The following is a 14,712-nucleotide window of genomic DNA, read 5'->3' as shown; positions in this document are numbered from 1 at the left end:
TTTACTTCGTTCTTCAATTATTCAAAGAAATGTTTTAATAAAATTGAACCTAATCAATGTTCACGGTGTTTCTTCTGATTGGATGAGGTAAACAAGTTTTATTTTTGTTTTCAGAATTGGTGATCTGTTCAATTGGTGAGCCGTGTCACCATCCAGTTGAAAAAAAGTTATCAAGTTCTCGTGGTAAAAACAGTTGATTAAAAGTCTGACGATCATAGGTGTTGACGGGAATTTTTTTAGGAGCTTGTAATGGCTAAGTTCTGCAGGTGTCCCTTTCAAAATACATAGAGGTCCTCGCAACAGTCAATTATATCTCGCTTAAAATGGGCTCGGATTCAAAGGGTATCGCGAATTTATTTCAAATTCAAAGGTAATGCGGAAAATTACTTTTCTTATCGCCGAAATTAGATTGGAGTTTTTGAGCTTGGTTCATGTTATTCTTTTGATTTTCAGCATGGAACAATTCCTCGATCAATGAACAAAGAATGAAAAACGTTCAAAGCTAGTCTTCGAGGTTTAATTTAAGACTTTGTATTATTTTGGATTTTTTGGAAACTCTAAATTTAATTTTGGCCAGTCTATAACTTGTTGTTAGTCTCAAAACTCATTGACAATTGATTTTTTCCCAATTCCTTTTACAAAATATTTCTAGTTTTACACAATAAACCACCGTAAGAACCAAAAGCTTGGAACGAATTCTAAGAAATCCATCGATAATGTTGAGAGTTCTGTTCCATAGAAGAAAATTCTGTTAAATTTTTAAGTAATATTTAGGTTATAATGAACATTTTGCCGAAATTTTCAAATAAAAATAATGTTCCAAAGAAATTATTTATTTAAAAATTATGGATTTCGGTGAAATGGTCGAAAAATTCAAATTAATCGCGAAATGTGTTGGTTGAAATTCTAAAAAAAAGTACAATAAATGAACATTTACGACATTAACCATACAATGCAAATTGCAAAATCAACTTAGCGTGAATTAACTGCAAATTCAAACGATGTGACTTGAATTTTTGATTGAGAAACAGTAAATAAAATAAGTAATTTCAAAACGTTTAGCAAGTTGTTTGTCATTTCTTTTTTTCATCATCATCATATATGTGGTTGATATCACATAGCCACAAGCTACAACCGATAATGTGATGCTATACATATGTGCGGGTTATTTTCAGTATTAAAAACAAAATCAATACATCCGCACGGCTACGCTACCAGCATGTGTGCGCATCATGCCGCGTCTGCTAACGTTCAAACCTTGCCTTACAAAACCTTATCAACTCGTTACTCAAAATAATCGTGTTTTCCAACATCGTCAGTGCCATGCGGAGCATGCAGTATCGCAGTGACTGTGTGTGAAAGAAGAACATTTTGATCAATACACGATCGTTTATTTAGAAAAAAAACTCACATTTGATGACATTACGAAATTCGGGATTTTTTTCGTGTCGAAATATGGCTCTAAGAACGTCAGTTTTAACATGAAATCACAAATAAAATACAAAATTTGAATACACAGTGTAAAATTACAAAGAATGCTTCTGAACGGACTGCAATACAAGACGGGTTCTTTACAGAGTCGCATTCATTAAGTCTCTGATGACTTTCAACACTTTTTGACAGTAAGTTCGCAGTGCGTTTGAAGCGACCAATTTAGTTTTAAAGTGACATTCATCCAAACCGATTCGTATACAAGTGATTCTAGTTAACAGTTCAGCATCTGTGATTTTAGCGAGTTTTTACCAATTTTATTCAAAATGAATAGTTATTTCACAGAAAGTCATATGTTTACGTGGAAGACGATTGGAAAAGGATTGGGATGTTTGTTAATTCCATTATGTCTATTTGATATCACCATTCAATCTATATTTTTTTTTGATAATATATTCGATCCAATTGAATTTGGTATTGCCAGTAAGTTTTTTTGTTTTATTCATGTATCACATTCAAATAATTCCGTATGACATCATTCGTTGTTGTTAACGCAAGCGTAAACAATTCGACGAAATTCGGCTATCAATGTGTGTAGTTCTGTTCTACTACCTGCGATCCATTTCTTTGAATTGTTTATATGGGAAATCCCGAAATAATTCACAATTCATGATGCTTATATTTCTACTTTGCAGCTTTGAATTTGATTTTGTGCGGGCTTTGGATGTATGGTATTGCAAAGGTAAAAAAAACCGAATCGCAAAAAAAAATTCATCTTAATAGTAATTTCAAGTTTTTCTTCAAATTTCATTCAACAGAGCAAAATAATCTACATGTCAATATCGCTCGTTTCTTGGTTCATCCAAATGATATTTATATTTACGTGGATAATATTGACAACGGATCATCTAATGAAACCGAAAGAATCTCTTTCTAGCTCTGTAAAAGTCTTGAACGCCTACGGTGCAATAGGTAAATAACGATTACACAGTAAATACGATTGACATTGCAGCCTTGAATTATGCGGTAAAACCCGGTCGTTTAGACTGGCATAAATACCGATTAAATAAAAAGGGTTTCGCTGCAGTTCATTGAAGAAAAAATAATTGAATTTTAATTAAAATTTGTTCTTTTTACATTTTTCAGTGTTTATGCTCATCTATTTTGCATTTGCTGTGATAAGTTTCAAGAAAATTCGAGAAGAAATCCACATACCACCCATTCCGAAACTACCTATACTCCCAAGATGGAATGTAATCACCCCTCAACCACGTCCGAGGATCAAAGTGAAAAAATATATTAATTTGCTTGATGATCAAAATTGTGATAAAGTTTAATCTCAAAAATAATTGTAATTTGTAAATAATTTAGGTTTTTTTACTTGAAATTTGATCAGACCAACCGGGGATATCGTTGACATAATTATATGTAAACGTCAGTGGCATCTAAACCGAAAACGCCATCTTTGGTTGCACATCAGTAGCTATTTCTGTGACAAAATTTTCACTTTAATTTAAAATAAAATAAAAGAATTTAAGTTTAATCCCACATTTTTTTAAAAAATCCTAATTTAAATTATTGAAATCATATTTAAAATCATTTGTTGAAACAAAATTCATTTTTTTAACTATTTATTGCCATCGATTTGAAGGAGCGAAATTGACAGTACACTGTAGATATTAAAGAAACAATACATACACAAGCATCACATATACGCTTAAAGTGGTCATCACAGAAACGAAGCTGAGTATGCGCACATGTATTAGTATTTTCATACACAGAATGTTTCGTTCCTCTGTTATAAAGTGTGATGTTTGTCTGTATATATTGTTTCTATATGTTCTACTCCATGAAATCGACGACAATTAAAAAAATGAATTCAAAAAAATTGTTCAAGTTTTGTTTTAATATTTTACCTGAGGATTTTTCAAATAGTCGGGATTAGACTTGAACTCTTTTTGAATGTATATTAAACTATTTAATTTGAACCAATCAATATTGGTTGGTTAAAAAACTCGCAACAGATGGGGAACAAGAGATGGCGTTGTCGTAGATTTAGGAACGTACAATAGTCATCATATTACCGGGTTTGATCAAACAATATATTCAGCTGCCGTCATCTGGATATTTCAGCTCATCTGGATGTCGTCAGCAGATGATGCGAAGTGAAAACAATAGAAGTGATTGTTATAGTAATACCAGTATATAACAAGCTTATATACCTATAACAATCACTTCTATTGTTTTCACTTCGTATCATCTGCTGACGATATCCAGATGAGCTGTAATTTCCAGATGACGACAGCTTAATATATTGTCTGAATTTGATATATGAACGAAATGACCGTTTGAATGTAGTTATAGCTTATTATGGGCAACAATGTGACAATTCTCTAGAATAAATTTTGGATATATTTATGATGGGACTTAAAATAATAATTAGAAAAATTGAGAATCTTATTTTTTTAAATATTATTTGGATATTACATTGTAGAAATCCACCCATATGCCGGTCTTATTCTCTCTTCTTTGTTTTCTTATCGTCAAATGTGTGTGAATCTAATACAAAACAGACGTTTCTAACACAGCCGGTTTATACTACTGTTTGTATTCTATGTACGGGTTATTGTTTTATTTTCAATCGAAAGTTTACCTGCTTCAAATTATGACCACCGGATTAGTCGGCGTATCATAGTAAAGCGAATAAATTCGTTCTTTTAAATATGTTCACTGTAAATTTTTGAGATTTTTTCTTCCGCGCCACAAAAATATTCAAAAATGTTTGGCCAGAAATGGAAGACGGCACTTTGCAAATGAGAAACTTAATACATGTTGTTCAAACCGAATCACAATGGGAATCCAAATCGAGAGTATAATTTTATTATCTCGTTTATGTGTGCGTAATATAATGTTTATTTTGCTACATCAGTATTTTTTAATCGAGGTGTAGATTGGCGTTTAAGGTAAGTGTGCGCACAGTATCGCATTGGCTGTGAACTGAAAAGCAGCTTTTGGATTGTGTGTCTTGATGAGTTTTGATATTAAAAATGTGCTAAAAAAATGTTTGCCTTAAGTTCTTTCATCAAACCGAAAATAATCACTAGAAAATTTAAGCTGGAAAATCAAGTATTTAATACCATGTAAAATCGTTGCAAAGAACTCGAGCGATAACGAGGAATAAACGTGTAAAAAAACTTTTTTTTTTATTCTATCGAAAGCGTGAAATTTGAAAACTTTACATGCGCGAAATCGATCGCCGACATTCAAAACAGAAGTGCTGAAAAATACTCACATAATAATGAATACTAATCGGACCATATGGAAGTTTGTATGTGTAGTAGTGGGATGTGTAGGAGTAGTGTTTAACTTGATTTTGTTTTATCTATGGAAATATGACATCGACGCTTTAAAGACTGAATCGCACAAATTTTATGTAGCTTCGGCCATAAATTTGATGGCAGGTATTATCTGGTTTTGTGGAATTTGGAAGGTGAGTGCATCGAAATTCAAATAAACTCAAAAGATTTATAGACTTCCCAAAGATAAGGTGAAATGTTTTGAATTCCAAACGAATTTTCATTTGAATTCCAAAAAGATTTCCGGAAAAAGTATTTTCACGAAAATGTTCCGGCATTCGATCTAAACAAAAAAATCTATCTTTCTATTTTAATAGAATAAAACAGCATTAATGGCAACATCCTTATGCTGGTGGTCGTTGCAATTGAGCCTTTGGCTCTTTGTCATTTTGATCTACTTAATTATAATCGTATGTCGGAAATTTGACCAAAGGCTCAAGTATGATGGATATATTCGTGACATCGTAGATGTATATAATGTTGATGATGCCATGGCTGTTCGTGGAACAGGTAAACACATATTTTTTTCGCTTTATCAGACTAGAAAAAGAATGCATGGTCCGCAAAAAAAATCTTCAAACCATGGTATTGCAATATGAGTAGCTCATTTTTCCGTCCTTTGCAGCGTTTCATGTGAGTTTTTATCTGATAGCTGTAATTTGCTATGCAAAATTAAAAGATGCTATTCAAAAACACCGATTGAAAGTTCCGAGAGCGAGTGTTGTTTATACAGCAGCCCCGACAGAATGGTGATCCTGGGCGGTCCTGAGTAAAACATTACACATATACTTTTAATGTAAACAATAAACGAGTTCGACTTACTGCCAGGCGATGTGCAGTTCTCACTATAGAAGTCTATTTGAAAGGACAATGTACTTTGGTATAAGCATAAATACTGCATGGCATGGTGTGACAGTCAAATTTTCTAGCATAAACTTCAATTATCTGTAAATAGATTTATTGAAATAAAATTTATAAGTAAATGCCAAACCATGTTTTTTTCTCAAAAATGTCTTAAATTTTGTTTGTTCAGTGTGAGTGCCGTACGATGACTACGCTGTGATATTTTAAAATCGAATTTCCACGATTGAATTCATCGTTTCAATGTGTGACAAACGTGTGTTATTTTTGTGATCATTCGCCGCATTTTCATTGTCGCTCAAATGATGTGTCGTAGACAAGCGTCTACGCTGGCCTGTAACAGAGCACAGTCGCACTTTGGTCACGATCGGAAAATATGTAAGAAAACATATTTTAGTCACATTTTCTGAATTTTTGACTTGATATAAAAAAAAACAGTGAAACTTTGAATTTTCCAAAACAATATATAAAGTGATTACTTTTTGTTGATAATTTTTTCAAACTAATGAATTCTTGAAGAAAAGGAATGAAACGATTCAAAAATAGAATTTAAATGTGTGATCATTGATTAAGCATATAAAAAAAATATTTTTTGGCTTTCTTCCAAAGAACGATCCAGTCAATTGGGCAAGGTCTAGTGTTTAAAAATACATTTCTTACGCATACACAAAACTGTTTTTATTCATAAAAAGAAAAAAACAAATCACAAACAAAAATAAAATGAATAAAGTAAAACGGATTGGAAAATGGGAAATCGCTGGACTATTTACTGGTGCGTTTGGAATTATATTGAGCATCACAATGCTGTATTTTTGGGAGACTGATAATACACGAATTCAAGTACAGAGTGTATCATTTGGTATGTATGGTGTCTTATTAAATCAAATTACTTTGGATATCACTGATTTAGCACTCTGCTTTTGTTAAATATTTTAAAGTCGCGTCCCGCCCAACAATATTTTGTTCACACCGCTTAATCGTTTTCTATAATAACTTCTATTTACAATTTCTACAGTTCTGGGATTGAATTTGATAGCAAGCATCATATGGTTGTGCGGCATTTCGTTGGTTCGTGTATTTCATTGAATAGACAATAAATTATATTTTTCTTTTGCGCATCGTTTTTTTTAATCGTAATTCATGACAATCGTTCTCATTTCAACAGAACGAAAAACAATTTTTGCTGATTCCAATTATTTATTGGACATTGTTACTAATTCCATGGATTATTTACTTATTACTGTGTGCAATATTGGTAATCTGTACTCGTTCCGCTGACAGTGGTATCAATGATCTTTGGAGTCGTAAGAACTATAGTATATATGGTACCGTTGCAATGCCGATCACAGGTGAAATATTTTAATTACATCCTACGTTTTTCCTACTAATTTTCTCTTTTTTTAAAACAGTACTAGCTGTGATCTTCTACATAGTGGCATTGGTGTGTTACGATGAAATTAAAAAAGAAATTGAAAGAAAATTTCCGCCGCTATCTATAGTTCATCCAAAAATTCCAGCCGAAAATAAGGAATTGAATGCTTAATGTACCATTTTTTAACTATGCAATGAAAAAAATTGGTTTTCAACAAATCGGCCATTATTATCAAATAAAGAAGACTCCAAAAATATATTTTAAAAAGAATAAAAAAAATTCACGATAAAAATCTTCGAGGAAAGAATTTCATGTAACAAATTTAAGAAAATTCATTTAAAAAAAATGTGTTGGTATAGCATAAAAATACTCCTAAACTCGCTTATGTAGGTAAAATTGTTCTAAATCAATGTAATCATATAAATGATTGCCCGAGAATGAAAGCGTAGAAACACAAATGCGTAGAAAACAAATGACGACAAAATAATAAACACATATTTCGTGCAGAGCTGAAATTTCGTGAACAAACGTTAACAAATATCGCTGATAGGCGATTTGTTTGTCAAAGTTCAAAGTTTCGTGTAAGTTTACTTTAAGATTTTCTGCGTGGTAAACATGTAACTTGTTTGTTTATGGCGGTGTTACATTTCAATAAGTTGTGAATAGAATTCTCGCTTTCATTCTCGGACATTCAAATAATTGTTAATCTTAATAATTTATATAATGCTGGAGTCAACGAAAAATGTCAAATTATATGTTAGCATTTCTTTTCTTTTCGCTATTCGGAATAAATCAAGGATTTGAAGCAACTGCGACGTATTTTGAATGTAAATCTCATTTTGCATGTTCATTTTTTTACCAGAAAGCATTTACAATTCAAGGAATAATAGCTACTCTATCTAAGATGAGTCATCTCCAGCTCTGTGAAAGTCAAAATCTTGTTAGTATGAAAAAGTGCAAACTCTATGAATGTTGAATAAGGAATAAGGAGAATAAAAATGAATCATCAGCTAAGATAGCTGTGTGTATTGGTTCTGTATTTAATTCGCCGATGTAGCTGTTTATAGTAAAAACTTTATACCTCAATGCATAATGCGTAATATTTGTCGATTACGCGCTAGGGTGCTTTCCAAAACACAAACCTTCTTGGTCAGTCACGCTGATATAAAGACATATTTTCAACTTGTAACTTTTGAAATTGTATTTTCGTAAAACTTATTTTAAAATCATAATTTTTCAATAAAATTGATGGAATTTTATCATAGATTGATTGTTGACTGCATTTAAAGAGTGCATACCCGTTCGAACAATTGGCGCCTTTTGAAGGGCGCACACACTATTTCTGCGCCTTTTGCTAGGGGGTTCCGACTTATACGAATGTTCCATATGCGAGCGAATTTTTCATATATATTTTGCAAATGGAAACGAATGGTTGCGAATGTTTCATACAAATTTTGCGAATGGTGGCGGATGTTTCATACAAATTTGCGGACGTTGTCGAATGTTTCATACACATTTTGCGGATGGCGCATATGAAAAGTCGGCTCCCTGAATAATACCCGATTCTATTTTACCCGACACTTAAATTGAATTTTACCCGACGTCGGTTAAAGTTCACTTTTCAAAATGAATTTTACCCAACGCCCAAATTGAATTTCACCCGACGATTTTTACATCGGGTAAAGTTCATATTGTGAAAATGAATTTTACCCGACGCAAAAACTGAATTTTACCCGACGTCGGATAAAATTTATTTTCACAATATGAACTTTATCCGATGTTAAAAAAACAGTCGGGTAAAATTCATTTTTCAAAAAATTGACATTTATCCGACGTCGGGTGAAATCCATATTGAAAATGAATTTTATCCGACACGCAAAATGAATTTTATCCGACGATTTTCAGGTCGGGTGAAATTCATTTTTGAAAATGAATTTCACCCGACTAATAAATTGACTTCTATCCGACGATTCTTACGTCGGGTGAAATTCATTTTTCAAAAATGTATTTTACCCGACGCTCAAATTGACTTTTATCCGACGTCGGGCGAAATTCATATTGGAAATCAATTTTACCCGACACGCAAAATGAATTTTATCCGACGATTTTCAGGTCGGGTAAAATTCAATTTTCAAAAATGAACTTTACCCGACGCTCAAATTGACTTTTATCCGACGTCGGGTGAAATTCATTACTTTTAATGTAGCTGTGCTTCAATGAAGAACTGAAAACTAGAATTTTAAGTATTGTAAGTATTCTATCAGAAAAATACAAAAACCGTATAAAGCGTAGTGTATTGTAAAACTGTATAAAATAAAGAGGCTTACGCACGCAAGCTGACTTTTCCGAAATTATGGTCTATGTATGGTTGCAGTAACTTAAATTACAGTGAAAACTTGTGAATATTATTTTCTTATCAAAATAAATAATCACACCAAGTTTAAAGAAATTTCAATCAAAAAAAAGCCTGTTCAAAATTTCACATCATTACGGTACCACAAAGGCATGTCTTTCATACAAAAATGAAATTTTTTGTGGATTTTTGTATGAAAAATTGATTGCATCTTAAAACTAACATAAGATTCGGGTTTCTCGTGCCAAGAAACCCCCCACCACACATTCTTCCAGCGTTCGAATTGAAAGTATATCAATTTAAGGCATTTTTACTTTTCCGCACACCCACTGTGTGCAGTAAAGTATTGCAATCACCCCAAAATTTTGAAATCGCTAAAAATCGTTTTTCTATGCGTTTTGGGTATAGAGAAGCACAGAGCAACGGTTTCTTGGCCACGTCAATGTATGTGCGTGGTACCCTGTACGCTGTACCCCAAGTGGATGGCTCTAAGAAGAGACACATTGCGAATGGTTTACATTAATGCCATCTGTTGGCTTGGAGAAATGGGAGAGATTGTGACATTTTTGACGTAATTTATTTTACGTATTCATGTTTTTGGCAAGTCATTTGTCAATTTGGAACGTCCTGTTTCAATATCAATCAAATCACCAAGCCATTTGTTAGGTTACATAAAATATTTAAAAACAAACATAAAACAATACACAGCTTTTGGTAAAAAACAAAATAAAGAGATAAAATAAACTTAAAGAATAAATTACTGATAAAAAATATATCAGTCTAATATTTATTTCTCACCATTTTTATAACGCTATTTACAGCGACTTCAAAATGCGAAAATTGACGAAATGTCATAAATCTAAATTGACAAATGACTTGTCAAAAACATGAATACGTAAAATACATTACGTAAATTTGGTTGGAGACGTCGGAGAAAAATAATATTTCATCATAAAAAAAAAAATAGTTTTGTTCAAAAATTCAAATAAAATCTAAATTTAAAAAATATATTATTATTATAAAGGAAAAATATATTACTTAAAATAAAAATAAATAATAAATATGTGCATTTGTGTTACGTTACATAGAGCAAATTTGTTTACATGCTAGAGATGTAAATTTAGTTGAGGGATGTCAGGTATGATGGCGCTGATTAGCGAGACTCGCATAAAAAAGTCTCCAATCTCATATATGTGTCATCCACGTGCTGTACCCTGTACCCTGTACGCAAAAATTTGTTAACACGATAACTTTCAAACAAGAAAAGTAATTCAAAATCTGACTTCACAGGATGATTGGGGGTGCCGAGGAATAGAAATCATTAGATTTTGAGCGACTTTGGTTGACAGAGTGAAGTGTCATGTCTGGTGTGATGCCCACCCAATAAACAATTGTTGGGGCAAATTCATCCATTATCGGGCATATGTTGACGGTCAATTTTGTGGCCGGATTTGTGTGTAGTTTCAGTCATTTTCAACGTCACCAGTGGAAGAAAAAGAAGGAGAAAGAAAAAGTTACCTAAAATATATAGGGCCATATTTCTATCGGCGAAAATGGATTTTTTTCGAATGTTATTTAACTGAGCGCCACATCCAAATTAAATTCATTTTTAACATTTGATAAAATAATACTTACCTACAGATAAATCTGTACTGAACTGTGTACAATTACACATTTAGACAATGTGTACTATACACAATCACCAAAGCCACAAAATACAAGCTTTGCTACTAACTACCAGAGTTATTATATTTTTTCTTTTTGATTTCGACGCTGCTTAATCATTGATATGGAACAACGTTTGCATTGGCTCTTCTGCGTGCTGGTTGTCTTCTACGCAATGGTGGTGGTCTTGGAGGTGCTGGTGCTCTGACATACGAGTTGTGCATTTCAAATTGAATATGTAACAAAGACCTGTAATTAATAAGAGGCAATTTAAATTATTGGAAAATATACCAAATAAATTACAGTGTTTACCTTTGTACATAATGCATCTATCCGCAACAATGTCTCGATGCCAAACGGTGCAAAATCGTTTTTGATGTTGCTGTTGTTGTTGTTGTTCCGGATATTTATCAGCGTCGCCTCCCATTTGAATTGCATTCACAGGGTTTAGTAGCCAGTTTTTCAGAAAGTACATTTTCTTTGACTCTAATCGCCCTGGTTGAAATTCTGCTGGTTGATTTGCTGGATCCATGATGCCTTTTGCGATCAATTTCTTCACGCAGCTATCTTTCTTTTTGCGTCGTTGACTCTTCTTCGTCACAATTAGCCGTGGTAGTGAGATATACGGTTCTATTTCTTGTGGTAGTGGTGCATCGCGAGTACAGTGGCACACTTTGAATCGATATTTTTGTGTTTGAATCGGGAATTTCTTCTGGCAATTCGCACAGTGTTGAGATGTGAAATCTTCATTCACTTTGTGTACATCTGAATGGCCAAGTTTTTTAACGCTGCATTGAAGATGCCGTGTACCTGGGCATCGTTTTCCCTTTTTTATGCCAATTGGTGAATTGGGTGCCATATCCACTGCTCCGATGTTTATAAGCGATGGCTCATTCTTTGTTATTTTTTTCGCCAGCCAATCTTTCTAACCTTGTGACCCGATGTATTTGTCAAACGAAAGCCGTGCATAACGTCGCCGAGTATATGCAGCCACTGCATCTTTCACCATGGTTAATCGATGCCTGACGTAATTTCTCCATCGGATTCCTCGCGGTGATGGTATCGATGGATAGCTTTCACGGTCCAATTGCTCTCGTTGCGTGAATCTGGCAGTCATACGCTTTCCCATTTTGTCTCTGACTTTTTGTCCGGCACCCCAATGATATGACTTCGAAGATATCTTGAAATTTTCCTTTAACAAAAAAATTTAAAAATGAGCATTGATTTTTGTAGAAAACATTTTATTTAAATATAAACTCACCTCAGTGCGATCTTCAATATTCCGACGAATTCCGGCTAAGTATGTTTTCATACCGGGATCAATTGCGACGATGTATTTATACTCATTGTTCTCGAGTTTTTGCTTGATTTTTTGTCGATTCTCGATCTCAGGCTTTGGTGTTCTGTACAATACCGACGCGGAAACACTATCGCAAACTATCATGTGATGAAAGTTTTGGTTCGGTTTCTTGATCTCGTTGATTTTGTCCATGTTGAACAAAATGGCCCATGCTTCATCTTCGTTCTCCTTGTAATAGTTACGGCTATACATATTATGCCCTCCATCATCATTGTTAAATATCTTCGGCACAACTTTCCATTGGGCCAGCAGGCTCATCAAATCAACTTGATCGAATTTAATGTGTTTCAACTGCGAGTCACATATCGGTATGACGGTGAAATTTCTTATTTTTGGTGGCAATGGCTTGGATGGTTTGCAATAAAAAAGCGGATGGCGTTGGTGTCGTAGCCATAATTGCACAAGATCGTGATGCTCTTCCAAAAATATACTTATTTCACGTTGAATGAAGATGAAAAACCACAACGATTCAAACCACTTTTTCTCGATGTATTCAATCATTGACAAATGGTTGCGAAATGATGGTAAACAGCGTACGGCGACTTGTTCATACAACTCATTCATTCTGTTCGTTCGGTGTTGATCGCCTCCGGTACAATCTTGATTGAACATAAGATTGTTCTTTGCATTTCTTATGTCAATGCCATCAAATTTTATGAGCCGATTAGTGCTTCGTTCAATTGATAGCGAATCATTTCAACACAAGAAGTTCTCCAATATATTATCTAAATGCGTTGTCAAATTTGTCGTAACATTTGATAAATATTGTTGATTCAAGTATTCAAATGCGTTGCCCATTTGGTACCTACTTGGCCATTCAAATTGATCATCGGCAATCATTTCAAGGAATCCACGTGGTATTTCCGGTTGATTTGGATTTTCCAAATTTTCTCGTGATACGGCGGCGAAACACTCACGTATAACATTTTTTCCAACACTGTCAATGAAATATTGCCGATAATCGTTATCTGCTGCAATGTTGACAACATATAAAAACAATGTCGAACCTAGGTAGCATATTACTGTACCATCGTAGCATTTATGGAAAAAATGCTCTGTTAGCGCTTCCGAATATTCAGACTTGAATACCGAAGGCGCTGACAGTTTTATCGATCGCAACTCTTCATTGTCGTTCAATTTTGCCGTATTTTTCTTAAAGGCTGAATTTATTTTTGCACGTCTCTTCTTCATTGTAATGAAAATTAAATCTGTTCAGAAAAAAAAACACGAAAAAAATTGTCAAATTCGTGACACACAGTCCATTGATCACTTCAAAAAAAAAATCAAGAAAAATGGTTCGTTTTTGAGTACTTACCAACAACACCGTCACATTCACTGCAAAATGACAAAAAGCGCGTTCGAAAATGTTGTATTCACGATGGAATGGTCGGCAATTGGAACACAAGGCTAGCGAGAGAGATTAAATAATTGCATAAATTTAATTAAAACACTTTTTCATTTGAAAAATATATATACAAATATAGAGCGGTCAAAAAGACGCTACACTTACTGCTGTGAAATTCTTTACTAAACTGTGGGATCACCTCAAAAATGCACCCGAATTTATAGGGAATTATTGTTGAATCGACAAAAGTAAACGTTTATTAAAAATGGCCGATGATCAAAATCGAAATGTAAATCACCGTATGAAAATATTATTTGTAAAATAGCATAAAAGCACTCGTGGTTTGAAGCACAATTTTGAAAATGAACAGAAACTGTTTTTCAAACGTTTTGATATGAAAATGAGATTTTATTTGTGTTGTCGAAGAAAACGATTTATTTAGTCACTTTCATTTCACCATCAGAATATATTGTGTTCTGATTTACAAAACAACTCCTTCTGAAATGTTACGATTGAAACTAATCAACACAATGCACCGTACACATTTGAAGTAACAAGCAAAATGAACGTCGGCGAGAAATGTCAAATTATAAACAAAGAGAGATGTGTGATTTTCGGTTGAAATCTGAATTTTGCTGACACAAGCAAATTAAGAAAAATCTGAGTGAATACACAGAGTGATACATAATGTATATGTAGACAGAAATGCATTTGAATAATCAATACGTTGTTTTAATGCTGTTATTGCTTACGAAGCATACTGTTAATCAACGAACACACATAGCTATCACACGGAGTCTGTCGAAACGTTTTATGTAAACACAATCGAAAAGAGAAATGTTTATGTATGCGATGCGATTATTGTTTATAAAAATGCTTTAAACTTCAACTCCGACATCAAGTCTCACGCCAGTGAGACAAATAAATGGAAATATTCTATTGAAATATATTACTTTTTTGCATACAATT

General features: G+C 33.4%; 4 protein-coding genes across 7 annotated transcripts; 3 read left to right on the top strand and 1 right to left on the bottom strand.

Annotated features, from left to right (window-relative positions):
* Positions 1 to 1,336: 1,336 nt before the first annotated feature.
* LOC116348064 lies at positions 1,337 to 2,797 on the top strand. 3 transcript variants are annotated; one of them, XM_031778924.1, is made up of 5 exons: positions 1,337 to 1,622; positions 1,777 to 1,914; positions 2,127 to 2,173; positions 2,250 to 2,403; positions 2,578 to 2,797. In XM_031778924.1, exons 2-5 carry the CDS (start codon positions 1,785 to 1,787, stop codon positions 2,766 to 2,768), a joined length of 522 nt encoding a protein of 173 aa, XP_031634784.1. In that variant the 5' UTR covers positions 1,337 to 1,622; positions 1,777 to 1,784; the 3' UTR covers positions 2,769 to 2,797. The 3 variants fall into 3 exon arrangements, with proteins under 3 accessions (XP_031634784.1, XP_031634783.1, XP_031634782.1); XM_031778923.1 differs by having other exon boundaries at positions 1,766 to 1,914; XM_031778922.1 differs by having other exon boundaries at positions 1,337 to 1,914.
* Positions 2,798 to 4,399: 1,602 nt separating this feature from the next.
* LOC116348066 lies at positions 4,400 to 5,777 on the top strand. The gene is made up of 3 exons (XM_031778925.1): positions 4,400 to 4,921; positions 5,105 to 5,297; positions 5,413 to 5,777. Exons 1-3 carry the CDS (start codon positions 4,730 to 4,732, stop codon positions 5,538 to 5,540), a joined length of 513 nt encoding a protein of 170 aa, XP_031634785.1. The 5' UTR covers positions 4,400 to 4,729; the 3' UTR covers positions 5,541 to 5,777.
* Positions 5,778 to 5,908: 131 nt separating this feature from the next.
* LOC116348067 lies at positions 5,909 to 7,976 on the top strand. 2 transcript variants are annotated; one of them, XM_031778926.1, is made up of 5 exons: positions 5,909 to 6,026; positions 6,258 to 6,507; positions 6,664 to 6,716; positions 6,814 to 6,997; positions 7,058 to 7,976. In XM_031778926.1, the coding sequence occupies exons 2-5, from the start codon at positions 6,369 to 6,371 to the stop codon at positions 7,189 to 7,191; spliced, it is 510 nt and encodes a 169-aa protein (XP_031634786.1). In that variant the 5' UTR covers positions 5,909 to 6,026; positions 6,258 to 6,368; the 3' UTR covers positions 7,192 to 7,976. The 2 variants fall into 2 exon arrangements, with proteins under 2 accessions (XP_031634786.1, XP_031634787.1); XM_031778927.1 differs by lacking the exon at positions 5,909 to 6,026 and having other exon boundaries at positions 6,101 to 6,507.
* A 3,202-nt stretch (positions 7,977 to 11,178) lies between these two features.
* LOC116348036 lies at positions 11,179 to 13,606 on the bottom strand. Its single transcript, XM_031778886.1, has 3 exons — positions 12,300 to 13,606; positions 11,351 to 12,230; positions 11,179 to 11,287 (listed from the first exon to the last, which is right to left on the bottom strand). The coding sequence occupies exons 1-2, from the start codon at positions 13,008 to 13,010 to the stop codon at positions 11,964 to 11,966; spliced, it is 978 nt and encodes a 325-aa protein (XP_031634746.1). The 5' UTR covers positions 13,011 to 13,606; the 3' UTR covers positions 11,179 to 11,287; positions 11,351 to 11,963.
* Positions 13,607 to 14,712: the final 1,106 nt, after the last annotated feature.

This window comes from Contarinia nasturtii, unplaced genomic scaffold (genome assembly GCF_009176525.2).
Source record: "Contarinia nasturtii isolate CC-2019 unplaced genomic scaffold, AAFC_CNas_1.1 Cnas_scaffold_2229, whole genome shotgun sequence".
NCBI lineage: Eukaryota > Metazoa > Arthropoda > Insecta > Diptera > Cecidomyiidae > Contarinia > Contarinia nasturtii.
The sequence above is the reverse complement of the archived record's forward strand: the minus strand, read 5'-3'. Positions and strand labels throughout refer to the sequence as shown.

What these genes read in the sequence shown, in the direction of transcription:
- LOC116348036 (XM_031778886.1), bottom strand. Translation starts at nt 13,010, where the DNA reads ATGTTCAATCAAGATTGTACCGGAGGCGATCAACACCGAACGAACAGA. An exon ending in ATATTGAAGATCGCACTGAG is followed by an intron (nt 12,231 to 12,299) that starts GTGAGTTTATAT and finishes TTTTTGTTAAAG; the next exon opens with GAAAATTTCAAGATATCTTC.
- LOC116348064 (XM_031778922.1), top strand. Translation starts at nt 1,758, where the DNA reads ATGAATAGTTATTTCACAGAAAGTCATATGTTTACGTGGAAGACGATT. An exon ending in AATTGAATTTGGTATTGCCA is followed by an intron (nt 1,915 to 2,126) that starts GTAAGTTTTTTT and finishes TCTACTTTGCAG; the next exon opens with CTTTGAATTTGATTTTGTGC. An exon ending in GAACGCCTACGGTGCAATAG is followed by an intron (nt 2,404 to 2,577) that starts GTAAATAACGAT and finishes TACATTTTTCAG; the next exon opens with TGTTTATGCTCATCTATTTT.
- LOC116348066 (XM_031778925.1), top strand. Translation starts at nt 4,730, where the DNA reads ATGAATACTAATCGGACCATATGGAAGTTTGTATGTGTAGTAGTGGGA. An exon ending in GGTTTTGTGGAATTTGGAAG is followed by an intron (nt 4,922 to 5,104) that starts GTGAGTGCATCG and finishes CTATTTTAATAG; the next exon opens with AATAAAACAGCATTAATGGC. An exon ending in CATGGCTGTTCGTGGAACAG is followed by an intron (nt 5,298 to 5,412) that starts GTAAACACATAT and finishes CGTCCTTTGCAG; the next exon opens with CGTTTCATGTGAGTTTTTAT.
- LOC116348067 (XM_031778926.1), top strand. Translation starts at nt 6,369, where the DNA reads ATGAATAAAGTAAAACGGATTGGAAAATGGGAAATCGCTGGACTATTT. An exon ending in AGTACAGAGTGTATCATTTG is followed by an intron (nt 6,508 to 6,663) that starts GTATGTATGGTG and finishes CAATTTCTACAG; the next exon opens with TTCTGGGATTGAATTTGATA. An exon ending in GGTTGTGCGGCATTTCGTTG is followed by an intron (nt 6,717 to 6,813) that starts GTTCGTGTATTT and finishes TCATTTCAACAG; the next exon opens with AACGAAAAACAATTTTTGCT.